The 22,716-nt window shown below is 45.1% G+C and overlaps 2 protein-coding genes across 3 annotated transcripts in view; one reads left to right on the forward strand and one right to left on the reverse strand.

Moving 5' to 3' along the window:
- Positions 1-18,152, reverse strand: part of LOC121832898 (activating signal cointegrator 1 complex subunit 2-like) — a 37,088-nt gene extending 18,936 nt beyond the window's left edge. The window contains exons 1-13 of one of the 2 annotated variants that reach the window (XM_042293852.1): positions 18,014-18,152; positions 17,607-17,687; positions 16,767-16,969; positions 14,482-14,553; positions 13,055-13,169; positions 12,332-12,529; positions 11,307-11,539; positions 8,506-8,586; positions 8,331-8,438; positions 6,245-6,325; positions 2,189-2,263; positions 1,353-1,446; positions 738-935 (exon numbers count right to left, since the gene is read on the reverse strand). In XM_042293852.1, the coding sequence (XP_042149786.1) occupies positions 738-935; positions 1,353-1,446; positions 2,189-2,263; positions 6,245-6,325; positions 8,331-8,438; positions 8,506-8,586; positions 11,307-11,539; positions 12,332-12,529; positions 13,055-13,169; positions 14,482-14,553; positions 16,767-16,969; positions 17,607-17,687; positions 18,014-18,055 (1,581 nt within the window). In that variant the 5' untranslated portion in view covers positions 18,056-18,152. Of the gene's footprint in view, positions 1-737; positions 936-1,352; positions 1,447-2,188; positions 2,264-6,244; positions 6,326-8,330; positions 8,439-8,505; positions 8,587-11,306; positions 11,540-12,331; positions 12,530-13,054; positions 13,170-14,481; positions 14,554-16,766; positions 16,970-17,606; positions 17,688-17,881; positions 17,937-18,013 lie in introns of those variants that run through there. The other variant, XM_042293853.1, reaches the window with a different exon arrangement.
- On the forward strand, positions 18,073-22,565 carry LOC8026599. Its single transcript, XM_042294208.1, has 2 exons — positions 18,073-18,233; positions 19,432-22,565. Exons 1-2 carry the CDS (start codon positions 18,073-18,075, stop codon positions 20,177-20,179), a joined length of 909 nt encoding a protein of 302 aa, XP_042150142.1. The 3' UTR covers positions 20,180-22,565.
- The last annotated feature ends 151 nt before the right edge of the window (positions 22,566-22,716 follow it).

The raw sequence follows: 22,716 nt of genomic DNA on the forward strand, positions 1-22,716 counted from the left end.
TTCTGGTTAATTCAAACAAATTTCCAAATTTTGGTTGTCCTTCTATGTTTTTAATGTATTCATGAGCTGCTTAATTCAAACGGCGTTTTTGTGTAATTCATACTTTTTGTCTTTGTGGCCCTGTTGAGTGCGCTTCTTTCCGAGCACCTGTGCACTGCAGAGAAGCAACATCCGCGGAACTTGTTTCACGGGTGCTGCTTCTCCACAGGGCACAGTTGCTCGGTGAGAAACGCACTCAACAGAGCACAAGCAGAACACACACGAGCTATGAAAACTGGCACTACGCGCTAGTTGTTATAAAAACTGCCGTGTGATTCCCGTTTTCTTTACTCATGTAGACAACTTCTTGGCCTGAGGAGCTAGCTTAATTTTGTTCTGTGATGTCATGTGCTGTCTAAACAGTCCACAATAAACATTTTTTAGAGATAAATAAATTTATGCCATACATTTCATAAATGTTTCATGTGTGGCACATCTGCTTATGAACAGTACCCCTATGTAAAGGAAATCATCAAATATCTGCTTTGTAAAAGTAGCCGTTCATATGGCAAATCATAACTTTATCTAGCATCATATTGAGATGAATTTGATCATTCAAACTTCTGATAATTCAAACAAAATTTGTGGCTTCCTGGAGTTTGAATTAACGAGTCTACTGTAAATTGCTTTCTAGCTACCCAGAAACTTGACATAAAATGATTCTAAAAACTGAACGGCAAAGAATCCAAAAATTGTACCTGAAGGAACTCCGAAGGCATATCTGGGAAAAGCTCCCCGAGGCTCTGCACTTGGGAACTCTGGTCCGCAGCCGCCGATGAAGTTGACGGTCCGCCTCCGCAAGCTCCTTCCTCTCTGCCACCGCTGCCAGCGTTGTTGTTGCTCGCATTGTGGAAGGAAGGTATCGTTTTTTCTGCCTTCGGTTTCGTGGCCAGGTCCTGCAGAAGCACAGCGCGCTGACACGTCTATCGAAAGATTGACGAGCGAGGTTTCGTGGACCACAAAAAGACCGCTTGGCCTAGGCATTCCATCAGATGCAACGAAGGTGCAACGGCGCTTCGTCGAGTATTAACGAGCGACCATGTCATGCAACACCGTGCGACACCACAATGATTTCCCCACTAAATATATAAAGGGGAAATTGATGTCACATCAAGCGGTCAATCAACCACGAACAAGGGGGTTCCCAACTAAAGCTATTGCTTTAAAATGCTTTCGTGGATGTCTGCAGGCCTTTCGTCTGAGAGCCAATGCCTCGTGCAAGCAACCACCTAACTGCGACATGTTACGTTCAGGACCTGCAGTAATGCCCGTGAGCCCTGCCAACCAGAAGTCGCGGTCCCAGGTATGCCCACCTGTGCAGTGGAGAGGTTCGTCGGAGGCGTGCAGCCCAGTCCCACGTACACCATGCATATGCTTTGGAGGACATACAACACTCTCGTGTTGTCCCTGGAATGAATTCGGTCAAGGAATCGGCATGCTCACATTTGAAAAGTGACCAGCACGAGGTGTTCAAAACATAATCTGTCACAAGGTACCAGGCGTGCGACCAGCGGAGGTCACTAACGGCAAGCAACAAAAGTGGATCGGCATTTTCTGTTGTAAATGCAGGCGAGTTTTTCCCCAGCATTTCTTATAATCTCCCAAAAATCACAGAAAAAAAAAGGCCGGATAAAGAGACAGGGATAGTAGTTTATACTATGGCTCCTTCTGATTTGTCTATCGCTGGTGCACACTTCATTACCAGGCAGATTCTAAGAACATCATCAAAAGTCTTGCTCTTTGCCCTTTCAAGCATGCTCGTTAGGATTGGCAAATAAGAACATAGAACATTGCTTAATGCTACCAAAAAAAACCCTAACATCAAGTGAGGTGAGTACAATGATGTAGTTAACCTCGCCACATTTGCACTAATGAGAGAGACCAGAGAAGCTGTTTTTTTGTCATAGTGTGGTGAGACTGCAGTTTTGAACACTATAAGCACTATGAGTAAATTAGTCTACTTCTGACCAGATTCCTTCGAAAACATTTGTAGTGATCTAACAGATAAAAGCAGAATAAAAGAAAATATACTAATCCCTAAAATACCCGTTTATTCTTTTCGCTAATGCCATGCACACTTTCCGAGATCTTTACCAACATAAAACGAGCAAATAAAGCTTTGGTGGGCCAAACAAGAACAAAAGGATACACAAAGAAATTGAACTGTTCAAACATTCCAATGTCTTCTTCCACCGGGTAGAGCTGCTGGTATGCAAAGATGAAGCTGCAAGGCAAGAAAAATATATCCCTTTATGAACAATTCTTGCAGAATAGGAGCAGTTTATTAGACCCGAAAAAGTTCTGCCGAAAAAGGTAATTTTGAAAAATGCAATATTTACACCCACCACCATCTCGACTCTAGAGCATTCCCAGAAATTTTGATTTGTTTAAACTGCATTGTTATTGTTTTATAACTTATTTTCGATCCACCGATGCTAGAGAAAACGTAGAAGCTAGAGCACTTCGAAAGCATTTTTCTCCATTTCACTTTTTGGCATAAATTTTACTTTAGGAAAACTACTGTTTGGTAAAGGGACAAAAAGGAAAGCTTCCTAATTGTCTTTGCTAACTGGAATTTTGTAAGCAATGCAACTGTGGCATTTTTTTTTTTTTTTAGTTTCAGAGAGTATTTTACAATAGATATTAAATTTTGTCAACATAAAAGGTAAAAAATTTATTTGGTCTTTCAGCACAATGTTAGCAAAAAAGAAATTACTTCCTTGAAATTTTGTTTTCATAGTTGCACTCTCCCGGCATTCTGCTGCATATCTAGCGAAGAAAAATGTTAAGTATTACGTTAGTTTTTTTACGATAGTTTTGCTAAACAATGTCAGTGTGCTCCAAATAAAAACAACTATGATATAATTAATTTCACAAATCATGTATACACAGATTAAACCTTGCACTGCATTTTCTCTCACAACTACCAATATATGCAGTAAATTTAATCCATATTAAGGTAAAGGTTCAAAAGTTGACCCTTATTTAAGCGCCTTTAAGCGTCTTTTTTGCGGCTTCCACGTCTCTTGTGGTTCGGGCAAGCCAGCGGGCACGGAGAGAGTAACTAAATATCAGAGCGTCATATTTTTTAACCGGACGACATGGAAACCTCCTTTACCTACGGGGGCGACACGCGGTGCCGATAGCGTGCGATATGTGAAGTCTTTGGTCCTGGCCTTACTACTGGTCAGAGCTGCTAAAAGCTTCTTTTTAGTCGAAATACAAAATATAAGTGGCGTGACCCATTTCAATTACTTATGAAAGCAGTTTTTGTTAAGTATTTTTTATCAGAAAACAAACAAATGCAGTTTATAAAGTACAGAAACAAGAAATGACCTGTCTACATACCCGCCACCAAGTGGTGGAAAAGGCGGCGCATACTAGAAAGGGGTAGTGGGATCAGCCACCGACGAGCAGCGAGCATAGAAAGGTCCTGGATGTATGCGGAGGCGCTGTGGTCATATACGGGCTTGAGGATCCGACCGGCTCTGAGCATTCCAAAGGCCTTCGGCGAGCAGGTTTGGATTGTGGTTTGGCCGTTTGGCGGTATGGCAGCGCGAAGTGGCTCCCGTTCTGAACTGACCTTTACCCCGTGTTTGCTGTCGTTTGTGGCCAATTAAGTGCCATGCCGAATTAGTGTTTAATCGCGCAACAAATGCAATGTGAGCCGCCCTGAACACCCGTTTCATACAGCCTATTTAGCATATGCTTTACGGTATTCTCGAGCCGTCGACACGGAGTGCGGCAGCCGTGAGCGCTCGCTGAGCTCACTAACCCTCCTCTAGTTCACGGTCACTCAAGCCACGACCAAGGACGTCATGAAACAAGTTATTTTTTGCTTGTTTTTGTAAATTTTAATTTGCCTATAACTTTTAAAATAAAGCAGGGCGTCGAACCGGAACCGAACCGAACCGAAAACCGGAACCGAACCGGTATTTTTCCGGAACTGAACCCGAACCAGAACCGTTATATTGTTATCGCGATGAACCCGAATTGGAACTGAACCGGAAAAAAAATAACGGTTACCGGCTCATGGCAAAACGGTTCGGCCAAGCGCTGTTGACAATGAATGTGCTATCAATGCCATTTGTTTTTTAAGTGCCGTCAACTGACACACACCTCGCTTACATATTTTTCTTCTCCACTCAGTCTTAGGAATATAAACGCTGCATCCATGAATCTTGACATAGGAACCAGTATTGCGCTGGTCGCGGCTTGCACGGAAGAAACAAAATAGGAAAGCTGTGCAAAAAAAACGCGTCGCGGGATTTTATTTTTTTACAATCTCGTAAATCCTAAATGCTGCTGTGTGCTCATTTCATAACACGTTTCTAGAACGCGCGAGTTCTTGAAGCTTGCTTCCATCGGAATGAGAAAAGAAAAGGCTGCGGAGTTTGATAATAATGCATCCGGTTTCGTATAGGCACTTAGAAGCTAACATATTTGTGAGACAGCGAACTCTTCTATTTTAATATTTATCCAATTACGTCCTTCTGGCGTTGCGTTCGGTGAAGTGTTGTTCATATTCCGTGTCTTGTTTAATGAAAACTTCTTTAAGGGTCTAATTTGAGTTACCGAAGGCTAGTTCAAATAAAGAAAGCTGTATTTTCTCCCCACTGTTCCTTCAATTGCTTACACGCCGAGGTGGCGAGATAGTTAGCGAGTTCTACTTGTAAGTGGGTTTGTAAGGAGGTCGCGGATTTTACAGCTACTGCGTCGGACCCAATTCGATGAAGTCCGAATGCGTAAACGTCGGTGAGGTAACCTTTGAGTGCACATAAAGAAACCATTCCTGGTAGAAATTCCTGAGCCTTACACTACGATGTATCCCGTTTCGTATGTGCTGATATCAGATGTTTTATTTGTAATTTATTTTGATGTTGCAATTTGTCATTTATAATTTCTGAACCGGTTCGCGGATTGAATTAATCGAACCGGAACTGAACCGGAACAAAATAAATTTACCTGAACGCGAACCGTAACCAAACCCGTATTTTTTTCGGTTCGACACACTGAAATAAAGCAAAATTTGAGAAAAGAAAAGTTTCATTAAGTCATTACACTCAGTGCGCTCAGGTTCGGTGCAAATTAAAAAACAGTCAAAAAGTGAAAGCCGTTTACAACTCCCTGTAACACCGAATTAGAGCGCAGCTCTTGAGGAGGAGGAGAGAAGGGTACTGGGGGGTGAAGTGACCTGGGGGGGGGGGTCACGTGACCTTGGGGGTCACGTGACCTTGGAGGGTCACGTGACGATGCCAGTGATGTCATAACGTCACTGATGACGTCACCGACATCCACATCGTCATCGTCATCATCGCTGATGACGTCTCGGAGTCCGCATCGTCATCGTCACTGATGACGTCATCAGTGACGTCACTGATGACCTCACCGGCATCACCATCGTCATCGTCATCATCACTGATGACGTCATCAGTGACGTCACTGATGACATCACCGGCATCCGCATTGTCATCGTCATCATCACGGATGACGTCATCAGTGACGTCACTGATGACGTCATCTGTGATGATGACGATGCGGATGCCGGTGACGTCATCAGTGATGATGACGATGACGATGCGGATGCCGGTGAGGTCATCAGTGACGTCACTGATGACGTCATCAGTGATGATGACGATGATGATGCGGATGCCGGTGACGTCATCAGTGACGATGACGTCATCGGGGAGGTCACGTGACCCTGGGGGGTGGTCACGTGACCTTGGAGGGGTCACGTGACCCTGGGGGAGGGGTCACGTGATCTTGGGATGACCTTGAGGGTCGCGTGACCTTGGGGTGACCTTGGTTACGCCGACGGCGACGGCGACGCCGACGCCGCTCAAGCCGGGAACAGGCCCCTAAGAGCTGCGCTCTAAAAGTCGTTGCAGGGGTTACTAGTTCATTCGAGGCTTAAAAAACGTTTACAAATTTGTATTCCACGACACCCATATAAAAAATAAACCTATCTGAGTTATTAATAAAGATGCAATTCTTTTACTAAAGAAATGCATGAGAGCACAACTCAGCCACGACCAAAGTTCAGATAAGCTGGAGAAGTACACAACTCAAGGGCTGGGCAAGCAAAAACCTTTTGAAGGCTCGAGTAACCCGTGCTACCCAGCAACCCTTGGGTGGCTTCCCAAGTAAGTTTGGGAAGCCACAATAATACAGGACAATACAAATTCAAGGAAACAGAACAACTTACTGTTTCTCTGTCAGGCAGTTACAGATGACTTCGAAGAAAGATTCCAGGTAGGGAAGTTCCTGGCCTGTTGGTTTCTCTTGACTGGTGTTGAAATAGAAGACATAAAGTGATCAAATTAGAACCAAATGCTGCTACACATAGCTAGCCTAGAAACAATTTAAGCTATGTAAATCTGTTAGTTATTCTGCTTTTAGGAGTGTCTTTAGAGTAAGAATAGCATAAGTAACGTTCTAGTAAATATATTATATCTATGTCAGAAATGCAAGTCCTATGGTGTGTTAAGTAGCAAGATGGCAGTAAATGTGACTGTAAAAAACTGTTTTGTTGAACAAGTACTTGTGAAAAGAAAGAAATTTTGCAGGGTTATTCTTTCATGGGTCTTGTGAGGAAGAGTACAGCAAATATGTTTTAAGTCTGGTTCACTCATATGCGTTGAGTGTGCTCATGTGCGTAGCATTCCCTTGTAACTAAAATTGTGCGAATATTCAAATTTCTAAACAGCAGTTTACAATAATACCCCATTCGATATTCATTTCGGGGTAAACCGCAATATTAATATTTTTTTTAAATATTGATCGCGGCGGGTTAGCCCTGTCGGGCGCACTTCTTAGTGAGCACCAATGCACCACAAAGAAGCAACACCCGTGGAGCTCACTGCCGTTGGTGTGTCATCTCCGCACTGCACCAGTGCTCACTAAGAATTGCACCCAACAAAACTAGAACCCTGCGATCAGCACTTCTAAAAGTACAAGATAATGCAGCCCCATGCTAAAAAAAAAAACCACTGGTGTATATATAAAAAAAAAAAAAGCTTTGTGAATGTTAATGTCTTCATTGGATAAAATTGTCAAGGTTAAATTCGCTATTATGCATAAGTATATGTTCAGTAGAGATGCCCTAACAACCTGCGTTTATCATCCACAACTGAAGAAACAATATTTGCATTTAGCAATAATATTTATAAATTTCCTCGATGAGGTAGACTTGGGCATCCCTATACGCCAACGTGCGGCTCTGACGTCGCGTCTCTGCGGTGGCACTGTTGTTGCCACGGCGCATGCGCAGAGGCTTCACCTCATGCGAGTCTGGCTTCTGCGCTTGCGCAGTGCTTACACCCAATGTGGTCAAATGTGGGCTTGTCCGTAAACAATCTGTCTGTCTATAGGTTTAATTTTATGTCAAGTGCACCATTTACTTGCCATTCCAATGTAGGCATTGGACTTACTGAGGCCATAGTCAATAAAGACAGATTAAAATTAGCTTCGAAATGGACAATTGGAAGCTTGGGAACAACCTTTACAAATTCAGCTGGGTTTTCATTTAGAGCATGGTGCAGTAGTAAGAGGTTAGAAAAATATTCAATATGCGATTAAAAAATATTCGGCAAAACCACTCATCGCTTTGAACTTAAAATCCACTGTTCGCACATTTCTACTTCTAACCACTTACAAGGATAGAACCCTCTGGCACACTGGTGCCGTCTAATAGGTGCCTTAAAGCACACTCGACCTGCAAATGTATTTCTACAATTTGGTATGCGTAACTTTTTTATTATGGGATTGGAATAATTCTGACAATGTGTCATACATGGTACACATGTTTGATCTCATCGTGCGGTCGTGTATCACTACTGCGTGGTGCACGTTAAAGACCCCACGCTAGCGGTTGTACTGCACTGGCTAAATTGCTCATCTACAGCGTGTGGCTCGTCGCGACTTTAAATGGCTGACCAACTACACACTGTATAAATATCCCCATAACCCAATTTTGATCTCACACATACTCAAAACCTCCAGACTCGTTATACGCAATTCAAAAGTTACCTCACGCAACACACCTGAGCACACTCCACAGCAAATATGGGAACAAGCCTTGAAAAGTTAAACGTGTTGCTTTTGTTAAAAACACAACACCGCTGACAGACTTCTTTTTTGTTCCGAGACAAAGCAATGCTAAGTAGTTCGATAACCTACAAATGGTTGCAACATGTGACAATCTTAGAGAGATTTAGACATGTTTGTCTATGTCGATATAATATATATCTAATACAAATTAAATGGAAGGTGTGTGTCCCACGGAAACAGACCCCAGCTCGGTGAGCGGCTGCAGGCAGGACTGCTGGAGCATGGACCGGAACACCTTCAGGATACAGGTCTTGGCGTAGGAGAGTCGCCTCTTCACCATGGTGAACACTCTGGCATGCACACAGACACGGTGAACACACTCTGCTCAGGTCACATCAACGAGAGCTTCGCACTCACGGCTCAAAGCTCTTGAGCTTGTTGCGACGGGTGAGCTCCTCCTTCAGGACGGGAAAGGTCGAGTCAAAGAATTCCGCTAACCTGAAATGTGACGATATGAGTAAAAAAACAAAGAAAAAAAACACCATCGATGGCTTTATACTTGGCTTAATACCAGCACACAGTGTGGCTTTTCACTGTGGGAAGACTTAAGATAAACAGTTTTCTACAAAATATTTACGCAATAAAACCATGCAAAAAAAACGTTCAGCCTTTCCACTCTCGTGAAGAAGGAAGACCAGCGGAGCTGTACTCAATACACTGCGTGCTTCTTCTTCGTCGTCGTCTGTTTGTCGCACTGTTTCCTACGATGAATTCCCACCAATGCGCCCGACTATCCATTCTTCTATTATAACTGAAAAGGTCGCCGCCATCTATGAGCGATGGCGGAAACCATACTGGTTGTGTGCATGCCGCCGTCGCTTATAGATGGCGGTAGCTGTCCAGGTTGGTTTGTGTCGACATACAGGGACACAATCCTGGGGAACCTAGCCCTTAACAGCCCCATTGCAAAAATCTTTAAACGAATGTAGTTCCCCTTTTGCGATACTACACTCTTCAGCTCAAAAGTATTAATCCTACCACAGCTTGGTAAGGGGAAAAACCCTGACTGCCAGCACAACTCGGTAGTATGTATCGCCTTTCCAAGGACGCTGCTCTCTTTTTCTTCACACGAACAGAGCCATGCCTTCAAACATCAGGTGCTAAAACTTACCCCTAAAAGCATGTTGGAGAAAACATTCATCCAAGTTTGTCATGTTGGAGGAAATATTCCTCCAAGTTTGCTATGTGCAGGCGCTAATTTCTCCTACTCACATTACAGGTGGCCCTCAGAGCGACGCAACTTTATATATTTTACCTAAGGCACTTTAATATTTTATCTAAAGTAAAAGCAAAACATAAAAGTGGCCACAGATGGCAGGATGAACTCGAAAAGGAACCTGCCGAAAACCTCGAAGCAGTAGCCACATTTTCTATAAAAAGCTAAAAGGGGCGCTGAAGTAGATCTCGAGACTGTCTTTTTTTATGACACAAACTCAACCTACATGCTTTAAGCGTTTCAGAAAACCAAAAATTACAATCATCTGCTGATTATTTTTTCATTGAAAATGTGACCGAACATTGCGATAAGCCCTTTTTCTGAGACACACCTCAGAAGGAGGGGGTGTGTCGCAATGTTTGGTCGCATTCTTAAAAAAAAGAAAGGCCCACCACGATTCTAAAATTTAAATTTTCTGAGATGCTTGGGCCAAAGGGGCGTGACACAATGCTTGGTCACGTTTTTATTAGAGGGAAAGGTCACTCATGATTGTAATTTTTATCTTTCTAGGGTGCTTAGAGCAGGTAGGTTGAGTTCGCATCATAAAAAAGGCAATCTCTAAATCCACTTTCGCATACCCTTAATTTAGATAAGTCTCGTAGCAGAACGTCGCTACAAGACGCTCAGAATTCCGGCAGCTTGCGCTTCCCTCCAGCACTGATGTTTATGTACTAATATTGTAGTACAGTAAAAGCTCGTTAATTTGAACTGCAAGGTGAAGCCGCTCCAGTTTGAATTAACGAAAGTTTGAACAAACGAAAGTGAAGTAACGGCCTTTCCTTCTCCCGACACAGCACGGAAAACAAAGTCGTAACGCTCGCGGAATCGGTGCAGCCACCCATCTGAAGCAGCAAAGTCGTCGTAACCCAGCTGCTAGGCAAAGTCCGCTGCCTCTCCAGTATGACAGGGCCGCTCAGTGGAATATCCTGTGAACACATGTCCTTAATCCAAAGCAGAAGCACTTTCTCAAGGTCGGGATACTTTGCGGGCCACATCCTCTTCCTTTCGTTGGCAACTTCTGCCGCCAATAGCCCCCTTATTCTTTATGTAAGTAGATAGCATGCTTTTCGGTATTGCACGCTTCTTCGCAATTTCTTGCTTAGACAAGAGTCCGGCGTCCACTTCCAGCAGGATGTCACTCTTGCAGTGTTTTGGCACGGTATTTGCCGCAAAACACGCCATCTTCAAGTCGCAGCTCTGGGTCCGGCGCCACACCACCGATGTCCGCCGAAACAAACTTTAGCAGAGGCTTAACAACACCACAAGGAATCGCGACGGCCGGTACCCCCAAAGCTGAATACGAACGAGCACACCCGACGGAGACAGTTGAGACAGATGTATGTGTGTGTGTGTGTGTAGGCGTTGTAAAAGGGGGGGAGAGGGGGGAGAGGAGCAAAAACCCACCAAGGATTTTTTTTTTTTTTTTTTTTTTTTTGCGGGTCAGCGCAGGCAAGGAGTCTTGGAGGTCACGTGCACGCAGATTGGAGAGGAGGCAGCCGCCGCTGCCTTCTGGCGCTTCTGACCGCCTCCGCGCCGGTTAGATTTTTCCCGATTTTGCCTTCTCTCGCCGTTCTCTCCGTTTCGGAGGCGACGCAGCCCCGTGTGTAGGCAACGGGTGCGTTTCTCTGGCCGTGTGCCAGGCGTGAAGCCGCCGGTGCGGTGGCGCGTAATTCGAATTATTTGTGGCGGAACCTACTAGCGTTCAAATTAACGGCTTTTTTATACATAGATTTCTATGGAAGCTTGGCTGGACCAAGTCATACAGTTCGAAATATTCATAAATTCGTATTATTGAAGTTTGAATTAACGAGCTTTCACTGTAGTAGTATAACATTGTAGTAGCAATGCCAACCTCTCAGCAGAGTGAATACCTTTTACGTGCCCAACCATGCCAAGTTATAAGAGCACAATGAACAAAATCCAGAGAAAATACTTGACCAACCGAGGTCCGACAGTCCCAAGAGTAAAGATCTTTGCGACGGCTGGATAGACCTCGAAGAAGGCCAGCAGGCTGGCTGCAATGTCCACGGTGTACGTGACCCTCTCCAGCAGCTTCCAGAAGGGCATGGAGCTCAGCTCCGATCCTTTCGCCAGGTCGTCTAGCCGTCTCGGCAGCGTCTCGAATTCGTCATCGTCGATGTCCGACTGAATGGAGTGCACCGCTCTCTCAAATGCCTGCAGGAAGTCGTTCGTATTCCCGATCAGATAAAGGCACCTAAGAACAGGATAGCTATGCACTGAAATGTCAAAACACTATATTGGAAAAAAAAAACAAAAAAACTCCCTCATAAAAAAAAGGGGCAGATTGTCGCTGAAGCACGACAGCGTTTCGCAGCATTGTACTGCACAGACGTTTATTAAAGTGCCTAGGAACTGCCGCGTAAATTCTAGAAATGTTTTTCGTCGACGTCCGTGAGGTCTTCTGTCAGATTTAAAACCAATTCACATAATTTTCTGACCTAACTGCCCCTTCCCATGGACGGGCTTCCCGCAACCAACCCACAACTTTTGTTGTAGCATTACTGCAATTCAAATGTTTCCCTCTTGCTATATCAATATAAACATAATACGTAAATAAACATAAAAGGACTTCTGGTAACTGTAATTGCCATCAAGATGCTAATATATCGCATCGCATTCATTGGACGCATTACTCCCGTATGCATAATTGAAGTAGGTATGCAAGAGGTGCATGCCACCAGCTTTGTTGGTTACAAACCGAAGGACAAACACAAAAGTGCAGAGTTGGCTCAAAAATGATAATGCATTTAACAAGTTCTTGTGAGTTTCTTAATGCTGATCTTTATTTTACTTGTGTGTTCTATTAGGTACATTGATGTACTTTTGTCCCCGTGCATACATGTTGTTTGCCGAGAAAATGGGGGACCAGACCCGGACAAGAAACGACCCCCAGTGTCTGTACTATTTCGTACGAACACAAAATACTGATTGATTGAATGAAATCACCATGAGCATGGTGTCTTCGATGTCTTTCAGGTCCGAGGTGTACTTCTGTTGACAACCCATGATGTTCTCGACCATGCGGCAGACGAGGTCGTGATTGCCTCGCTGGAAGAGGATGCACAAGTCAAAGATCTTCGGGATGTCGAAGATGAAGTTGTCGTAGAGGAGGTTGGCAAATTTCTCCTTGTCAATGTGATTCACCTGCGTGGTATAAAGGCATTTGTGATGAAGCAAGACCAAATTGAGAACATAAAAAATCTCGACATGGAGACCACTTCATAGTATTGCCACAATAATAGTTAGGAAGTCAGTTAGTAAAATGGAGAAGTGGATTCATTAAACACGCACTATTGCCCCGCATGCACTGGGAATGTCACTTTAGAAGATCATTAGCACTGGGCTCACATTTACATGGTATAGAACAAAAGGCATTAAAACAAAATGGCAAAAAAGAAGCGAGAATTTTGCAGAAGTACTCTGGTCACACCTGGCAAAATTGACAGATGTGAAACATGTTTACGGGTCAATGAACCTCGGTACAATCGTTTAAATGTGTCGAGATTCATTCCACAACCTCCGAGGAGAATTTCAAAGCGGAGGCACCCCCATGTTACTACGGCAGTATAAGTTAATTTAGCTCCGCTAGACTACATCAGTCAATCGGCGTCCCAGAAACAGGAAAGCACGAATAGCGAGGAAAACTCTGGAGGGTTTTTCCCGGGTCACCTTGGACTCCTTGTAAGTGGACAGCCGCAGGAAGGTGCGGAACACCAGCTTGTACACCCTGTCTTCAACATCCTCCATCTCCTTGGTAATAAGGTAGCGGTGAAGTTCCGTGTACCTGCACACCGAACGATGCACATCATCTGCTCAAAGGACTACACTCAATGACAGCTTAGGAAACGAAGAGTCCCGAGCACCCCATTGTCACTCCACAGCCAATGAAATTGCGACATCGGCTGATAAGAGCACCGAAGAACGTATCACGAAGCAAGAAGCGTGAAGATAATAACTGACGTCTTGCGTTTCTTCAGTTGTCGGTAACTACGGAGTGATGTACGGCACAAATGCCTCCAGTTTGTGAAAGGGAAAGGGAGGGGACAGTTGCAGAGAGGTTAGAATGGGCACAGGACCCCGACAAGCTACTTTGGACTGGAGAAGGTCGTTGGATAAGGGATAAATGAGTTCCTATCTAGAGGGAAAATGACTAGAGTCAATGTCACACATCATATTTTGGAAGAAAATACAGCTAATCCGACAGACCGATCTCGCCAGCCAGTCCAGATGCGGCACCGCTGCCACGATGCGTTGAGGGAACTTTAGATCGTCACATGCACCAATCTCGCCACTGCTCTGCATGTGCAAGTCGTCTCACGCACTGCCACCTGTGGGCTAGTTATGGCGGCGTCATGCATGCACCAAATGCTTGGCAAAAACGGTCTATGGGACTCTCTCTGTCTTTGTACTCTTTACATCCTTCTAGCTTTAGCTCATGTGAATTGAATAAATGTATCCGTAACAATGACCACTCAATGGCACAACAAAGCTATGGGCCAAATTTATTCCAACCTGAAGACGGAATCAGGCATTCCTTTTCCGAACAATTTACTAAATGAACAGGATCCCTCATAACAGTAGCTTGCAAGCCCTGTCCTTGCAGACATGGTAGCAAGCTTTGCTAAAATCAACAGAGGTCACAACTACAAAAGTACCGTAAAATCCTGAAAGATAGCCCAGCTAACATCAGGAGCGAACCGGCTGAAAATATGAAGTAGGCTAACTTTCGGAGTACAATCGAGAAAAGTTTTAAAAATTGCTATTTTTAGGTTGTGCCCCTTCCAAGCTTGTTATGGTGGTGAGGGGCAACGAAGCAAAGATGACTGCTCTTCCCAGTCAGCAACGTTCGCTACTATCGCGCCATAGCGAACTAGCCGCATCTACGCCGGGGCCATCATTGATCCCAACACCACTATTACTAAAGGTGGGCTACCTTTCGGTGTTTAAAAAAAAATACCAAATCGAGCCAAAAATTGGGGGCGGGCTATCTTGCGGGTGTGAGGCATCTCTCGTAATTTTACGGTAGTCTAACCAGTGCTTGTTGCTCGTCGAAGAGAACCCCTGTCCTTCAAAGACTGCAACGAAAGTGTGCTTACCTCGGGGCCAGGCGGAGGTAAGACTCCAGCAGCTGGTGGAATCCATCATCATACATTGCATGCGACCAGAACCTGAACAAGGAATTCCTCAGAGTTAAACCCACTTCAGGGTTTTGCAGTACCCGAAACAACAATAAGTTGGAGCTGCATGGTTTCAGATTTTTGTTTTTGAAGAACTCGGGACACAATTTTGGATTTTATCTGAACCGATTTTTATCTCTTCAGGTGAATGAGATTATGACCTTTTTTCAAAGGCTGCTCCTCGATTTATTTCCAAGAACCAAATCAATGAAAGCACCTCTTGTACAGAGAACATGGTAAAGGCACTTTTCTTGAATTTTTGGAACTGTAGTACTTTTTTGCATCAACAGAAGCCCACTTTGGCACTTATGCAAGGAAATGGAGCCGCTAGTTCATCAACATACCATGTCCAGTTGCCGCATTCTTTGAATTCGGGAGAAAAGGAATTGAGCCCTAATTTTACATACCATATCATATGTAAAATTAGGTATGTAAAATAAATACCTTTGTGGTGTATTTATTGGATTAATTGAGCTTTACAATGAGAGGAAAAGGTCTTCGTAACATCAACAGAATATGCTTTACTGCCTCAGTAGAGCTAAAACCCAGATACTATGCTTGTTCTTTAATGAAAATTCTCAAGCCAGGCCCAAACCTTTCATGGTAACAGCCAGGCCTGTTACCATGAAAGGTTTGGAATCTTTTCTCCCCTCCTGCCACCAGGCACGTAGCCAGGATTTTGTTTCGGGAAGAGGGGGGGGGGGGCGGGCGGGCACCCATGACAAAATGCTGTATGAGGGGAAGGGGAAGGAAGAGGACCCAGCAAAATAGAAGATTTCAGGGGGGGGGGGGGGGGGGGGGAGCCCGGGCGTCATGCCCCCCCCGGCTACGTGCCTGCACGTCACACAAAACACATAATTCACCCTTCTTGAGTGGAGCACTCAAAGAAAAAGAGCACAAGAAAATAGCTCTGCAATATGCCGTGTTTGCACAAGCCCCTGGAAAGGAAGTCACTTGATAGTCCCATGCTTATGTCCACGCTGCACACGACCCTTTGAGGTTGAATATAATAATAATATTTATGATTTAATTTCAGGTTTCTTCACTCTGCCACACGTAAGCACTTGCGTGTGAGAATAGGCAAAGAAAAAGGCTCCCACTCCACAATCATGAACGATATGACAATAAACCTGTTGTTAGGACCTTGCACCACACCAGCAGAATGCCAGAGTATGCTCCAGCAGACTGCTAAATTCTACATATTCCATTTCCACAGGGCTGCAACCAACTTTCAACTTGTGATAATGACATAACCTGTGAGCCACTGAAGTGGACCCATGTGTCTGGGTAATGAGACTAAAATCTGTTTACCTCGAAGTAATTTAGAAGAAAACGAAATTTGTTGTTCCACTAATCAATGCTGACTTTAATTTGTTCAATACCCAGCTTGTGTAAATTTCTCATCCTTACGGAAAAAAGAGGACACTCCCCTGATATGTGCGATAAAGCAATACTTGCTGTATTTCTTTGACATTGTTATTAGAGGGCAAAAAGAAGTTGGATAGTCACTCTCGCAACATACACGGGCAGGCAAACCTCAGGAAATAAGCATGCCCGCAATACATGCACTAAAAGCAATGATTAAAAGCTTAAAAGGCGCAAACAAACAGGACGAAAAAAGACAAGCGTATGGCAAGGACAGGCGACAGGTGTCGTACGTGTGCCTGAATAGGAGGTAAAAGCGCTAAAAAACGACGGACAAGTTGAAGAATGACGAACACCACAGAGCGCTATGTGGTGTTCGTCATTCTTCAACTTGTCCGTCGTTTTTTAGCGCTTTTACCTCCTATTCATGAATAACCAACTAGCCCAAGTACACACCCTTCTACGTACGTGTGCCTTTTTTCGTCCCGTTTGTTTGCGCCCTTTTAACCTTTTAATCGATATGAACCAACTAGCCCCAACCAAAGTTTTATTAAGAATAATGAGTCTACTTGGTCGGTTGCAGCGAGTTGCATATAGCAGGCAGATATAAAGTGAGAAAAGAGCACAAAAAAGAAGAAAATGTCTGCCTTTTTTAAAAGCACTGAACAAACAATTTAAATACCAAGATAAGTCTTTTAAAACTTAATGGCCTTGCGAGCTTGGACCAAGTTTCATTTTTGTGGAGGCATATATGAGTGAATTACGGATACAGATTTGCATTTCAGACACCAAGCATCATAAAGGGCAACCGGGACCACTTCAAGGAATTTAAAGCGTACCTGTTATGTGGAATCCTAAGGGCCTTCGTCAGATCCTGCTCAATATGGGTCATGCGAGCCAGCCACTCGTCGATGGGAGCCCTGTACTGCTCTGCGAGATTGTCGAGCTGATTGGCACATATCTGCATTTGGTCCTCGAAGCTGAAGATGCATCTCGCTGGTCGGTATTTCAGCCAGTACACAAGCTCTACGAATCCTCTGCTCTGTAACAAAAGAAAAGAGAAAAGCAGTGAGTGTACAATCATAATAAATATGGGCAACAGTATGCAGGTAACCTAGGCCCGTAGGGCAGACTAGCGAAAATTGGTGGTACTGTTCCGGTATGACAACAGCGATATCTACCACCAAGGATTTCTTTTTGTCCGGTGACGCCATGCATGCTATGTGCCAACGTCGCAGTCATGCTAACCGTTCCGCGCAGTGTACAGTGCTGCCCAAACTCCATGTTGCCACGAGATAGTCTGTCTTTGGCACATGTTGTCCTCTTTTCAGTCGAACTATGTAATAAACTTTCTGCTCCTCAATTGAAACCCAACCTGAGGAAGACATTCCAGCTGCTGCGGTAATCAACTTAGCTTTGAGTAGCCGGCTATAGGTCAATATTTGAATAACCGAGTGGCGGTGATATGTTTGATAAGCAATGCACATCTGTGCCTGTCTGTTTGTCTTCTCTCTGCTTCCTTGGTCTCACGTTTCAGTTGTCTTTCTGTAGTACATCACGGCTGCTTTTGAGGCTGTGTCCATATCACATATCATGTCTTCTCGCCTAAATCTCGAGGTTGAAATTCATGCTCTGGTACGCAAAGTTAATGCTGGATCTTTAGAAAGAGGAAAGCTTACCAATGCCTGAACTTGTATCAGTTCGCCATGTTTATCAACTACTTGCATCATCCTGTCATGCAACGGCAGCGTTGTGGTCTCCTGAGAATGAAAAAATAATAGAAACTTCCAATGTCATATCTACGTCAAAGGTGCTTGCAGCGGAGTGGTTCACCATCTACAGCTTCCAGATAAATTTCAGATGTTAGAAATTGACACATGAAAAACAGTTTGATTTCATGGCACCCCAGAAGCACAATTAACAATTCGCAAATTGAACTAGATCTTATCCACACCTCGCGTTTTGCGGTAGAAACTGAACGCAAACTCGGCAAAAATTCCACAGACCGACCGGACGATTACTGCCCGCATTTCCTAAATGTCTAACACTGCCATCGCCGTGATAAGCAGCATGCTACCTACTATACCTGTTTTTTATCTTCCCTACGAGTTCCCGTGGATGAAGCCATCGCGGAAATACGGTGGCATGAAAAACCGAAGAGCGAAGCAGCCACCACCAACGTTCACCGCGTTCACTACCACAACATTTGGAAATCCGATTGCAAGGGTCCCTAGCGGCGTGAGACGGAAACGAAAAGGTCCACGAAAACCGCCGAAACTGGAACGCTTGAAATGCTTAAACAAACTGTAATTAATAAGTTACAGGCTTCCTTTATTTTCAACACTTCTCTCTCTCTCTGAAACAAACGTTGGCTAAAACTGCGTCCGTACATTCTCTTAATTCAGCTGAAAAAAAAAAAAAGTTTGGTGGTTGGCGGCTGGCTTGGTTGACTGGCTGTTCAAGGCACTCAAGGCAAGGCCAGCAAGGCCGGCAAGGCTGGCAAGGCCGCTCAAGAGTCAAGACGTCAAGACTTTACGCCTGTTCACGCAACGTTGGGATATTGTTCCACGCGGTAGGTGTGGTTTGTTAGCTTGCTCAGTTCACTAAATTCAGCTTAGCTGGCTCAGCTCAGCTAGGGTACCTTCACGTGCGCTTTGCTTAGGGTGGAGACATCTGGCCATTTTGTCCCACGGGTTTATTTTTATTTTTTGTTCAGAAGCGCGTGAAAGAGCTTGTCCCTGCACGCGTCTGCGGCGCTGTCTGTGCTATGGCGACATTTTGTTTTCGTCGATTTCTTTGTATTTTCCCCGTGAGCGCGTGCTGTCCGGATCGGGTGCTACAAAGGGTAGAAAGGTACAAAGGTACAGTCAGGGACAAAAGTCTCCAGGACACGCGAGCTGCGACTGAAACGCATTGTTCTGCCATCTGCCGGCGGGTCGCCTGGTTTCGAGATCACAGAAAAGCGCATGCGCGTCCTACTGTGCCTGCCAACATGTGCGCTTTCCCGCTCTTCTGCGGCGCAGCGCCTAACTCGGAATCGGGCGCGGGGTACCGCCTTGGAGATAGCGCTTACTGACATGGCACCTATAAAGCAAGAAGTCACGGCAGCTCAACTGAGCGATAAAATCAACTGGTTATAAAGCAAGGTGCGCTGACACGGCGAAATGCGGCGCAATGCCCCAGGCGGTATCTCGAGTTTCGGAATGTGTAGCAGACGCTCGTAAGCCGCCAGCGCTATCTCCGAGGCGGTACCACGCGCCCGATTCCGAGTTAGGCGCTGTGCCGCAGAAGAGCGGGAAAACACACATGTTGGCAGGCACAGTAGGACGCGCATGCGCTTTTCTGTGATCTCGAAACCAGGCGACCCGCCGGCAGATGGCAGAGCAATGCGTTTCAGCCGCAGCTCGCGTGTCCTGGAGACTTTTGTCCCCGACTGTACAAAGGTCTACAAAGAAGGACATTGAGGCACCAGCTCAGCTAGCCCACTGTAGCTTGACGGTTCAGCCGTTCAGCTACCCTTGGCTGTTTGTGGGTTCAGCCGCTGAAAGCTTTGGCTTCAGCGCAGCTGATATTCGAGTTCCAAGCAGTGCAAGGTCCACTCATCCCCGAGCTCACAGGCATTCCGATGAAGGTCCCTCTGCCCGTCTGGGTCAGCAACTTCATCAGCCCTACGAAGTTCTGGCTCAGGCTGAAGGACAACAAACATCGCGATCCGTACATCCGAGACTTTGTCCGCGGACAGACGAAGCACCTCTACACGCTGAACGTGGGAGCCTACTGCGTAGCGGACACCGGCAGGAACTTCGACCTCGCCAGGGCCTTCGTGCTAGACATCCAGAAGGACGGCTTCGGCATGCCCATATCCGCCGAGGTCTCCTGTGTGGACTGCAGTCTTACCCTAGTGCTGGGCATGACCAAGCTGTTTCCCCTGCCTGAAATTGACGCCAAGATTCCGTGCCTGGCTGTTCCCTGTTCCCTTCGCTGCCTGACGTCGTCCAGCAGCACGCGTCTTCGAGACATGGTGAACTGGTGCGTCACGCCAGGTGCGGAGCTGGAGGCAGTGTTTTATGGAACTTCTGAGGCGGGCGTGTATCAGGTAGACATGTTTGTAATGACTGGAGAGAACAGCCAAGAGAGGATGAGCGTCACCAAAGACCTCATCGATAGGGAGATTGCTACGAGGATATGGTACCCTCACCCGCCGCAGAGAGGGAAAATCACCGCCTTCTTATCAAAGGCACTTCACCACTGAAATTTGTGCAGTTGGTCTGTTGTGGGCCATGCTAAGATGCTTCATGTCTAACTGCCTTTTTGCGAATACCAACTCTTTATGTGTAGCTATTTAGCATAGTGAGTGTCTATGGCATACGGTGGCATAGCCAGGGTGAGAGCTTATAGGGCTTCAGACACCCTCCCCCACACACACGCATACCCTAAGTCATATACGTCCTAGCACCTTTAGCCCCGCCCCGTCCCAAAATAAAAAATAATAATAATAATCCTGGCTATGCCATTCATGGCATAGGCTATATGTGCCTTGCATGTGACGTCATTGGGACCGTACCAGAGCCGCCTTTGCTCTTCTGTATTATGCTCCTGTGTCCATACCTTCCGCAGCTTACATTTCGTACCATCGAATTTTTTCTCGTCAAACCTTGCCGAGAAGAACAGAATGGAGGGTGCCAAATGCATGCTGCAGAAGGTGCGGGCACAGGAGCACGGTACGGAACAATGGCAGCTGATGTAACATCAATGCAAGCCACGTATAAAAAGTGCAAGCACACTTTTCTGCGAGAGCTCGGTTCCATGTATCTCTAAAGCATGTACCGCTATATTCCTTTCGAGCCTTTGAGCTTTATTATGCCGTCACTAATTATGTATTGTTTGCTCGATAGAGAATATACATTATAATTTCGATGAAAAGTTGGTCTTGCCTACTACAGTTGAACCTCAGTTTAACGAAGTCACCGAGACCTGCTAATTATTTCGTTAAATTGGGAACTTTGTAAAGTCAAGGAAGGGAGACATCGTGCATAGGCTGCACGGGGGAATCCGAATTTGTTCATTACATCAGGAAATTCGTAAAATTGGGTTTTCTTAAATCAAGGTTCAACTGTATAATGCTTGAGGCATGTCTCATCTACATTCTGTTGCTGCGGGTATATTATTTCCTAGCAGCCATACTCGGATAAGGACACTTGCTTGGAATATGATAACATCGCAATATTTTCCTTATAGTATATTGTATCTGTATCAACTTGCCTCAATGGCCTTATGATTTCATCTTGAAGTGTATGCTTTGCCCTCTGTTACAACTCTCGGCTCATGGTGGACAGTACCAGAATCCAGTGCGTCAAATCGCATGTGCTTGTAAAGGATACAAAGAACCTTCTGGGAGTTTGAGAGTGGCAGGCAATATTTTGCTTAAAGATCTAGTTTCTTCAAAGCCTAAAGTGAAGCCGCAAACACTGTCTTTTATTAACGAAATGTCGGCTGCTACTGATGACTCTTCCTGAAGTTTGTCTGACCAGTTTTGACTACCTTTGTGCTTTGTGTGCAAATCACAAGTGTGATATTTGAGGAAACATTAACCATCTTGTTTCTCCTCAAGCAGTGCTGATGCAATATGTGGATTTTATATTTATTTCCTGAAAAGAAGGCAGCATTGGTGAAGTCGGGCGGATGCAGGAATTTCCTGAGGGGGGGGGGAAGGGGGGGGGGGAGGGGGTCAGGTGTTGGTCAACATACCACATCTGTAGGAACCCCCTCGCCCTCTCCTTCGTTTTATGCCCTAATATTTACACAAGAAGAAATCAAGAGGGGGGTCAGGACATCCGGACCCCCCCCTTCTCTAAATCTGCCCCTGGGTGAAGTAACAATTAGTTGTCATGTTTGTAGACCAGAATACACTGTTTACATTAATTTTAACAAAATCTAGTCAAATGTAAATTGTTTGGGCGCTTGATTATTACTATAACCATAAGAGTCATTGGCATTTTTCGTGGTTTTTGGTGTTACATTCCTCAAGGGCTTGTTTAAGTACTGTTTATTACACGTGCTAGAATGATGTCGTGATATATCTTAGTGCTATTTGATATTTGTAGTATTTGTATATAGTCCATAATGCCGACACTGAAAAAGAAGCCGATGCCGCGCGTAAAATAAACAGGGCCGGGCACCCGCGCTCGGGGTGCTCGAGACTCAGAGACCATGACCAGCAGCCGGCGGTTGTCATTCCTTCTTTGAGCTTCAACGACGGGCCCCTGGCCGCCGCTTGATCAGAAATACTACATTTTGGCGACGAGGATGGGATTTTGTTAACGAACTCCGCGCCGTGGATGGGTGGTGGCCGACACTGGCAAGTACGCTAATTCATTTATCGCCAAGTTTACTTCGTGCTCAACGTTCGAGCCTGTCCCAACATGGCGGCTGTTTCCTTCCCAGCTCCCCCGCCATTTTTGCTAACGCCAGGCACCCCCATACAGCCTTGGAAGACATGGAAATCGAGTTTTATGAATTACCTCGATGTTATTGAAGCGGATCAGTATTCGGCCAGGGGTTTGCTCATCTTCTTTATTTACATATGCTCAGTGAACCTGAGAAACAAATATAAAAATGTTGAATAAAGCTGCATCAACTCGACAGTTGTCATCTTGTTACTACTTGAACATAGGGTAGTTTCATTAGCAGTTGCATCATGAGTTTTCTTTTATGCTGCATGATGTGAATGACTAAATTACCTCTATGTGCATGCATAGCAACTGAGCACACTCAGAGGTAAAATTGCAC

Source organism: Ixodes scapularis, unplaced genomic scaffold (assembly GCF_016920785.2).
Source record: "Ixodes scapularis isolate PalLabHiFi unplaced genomic scaffold, ASM1692078v2 PGA_scaffold5__190_contigs__length_132052651, whole genome shotgun sequence".
NCBI classification, from domain to species: domain Eukaryota; kingdom Metazoa; phylum Arthropoda; class Arachnida; order Ixodida; family Ixodidae; genus Ixodes; species Ixodes scapularis.

Bases quoted from the DNA above. Each gene is read 5' to 3' on its own strand.
- LOC8026599 (XM_042294208.1), top strand. From the start codon at position 18,073: ATGAAAAACCGAAGAGCGAAGCAGCCACCACCAACGTTCACCGCGTTC. The intron at 18,234-19,431 runs GTAATTAATAAG...TTGACGGTTCAG, and splicing joins TTGAAATGCTTAAACAAACT to CCGTTCAGCTACCCTTGGCT.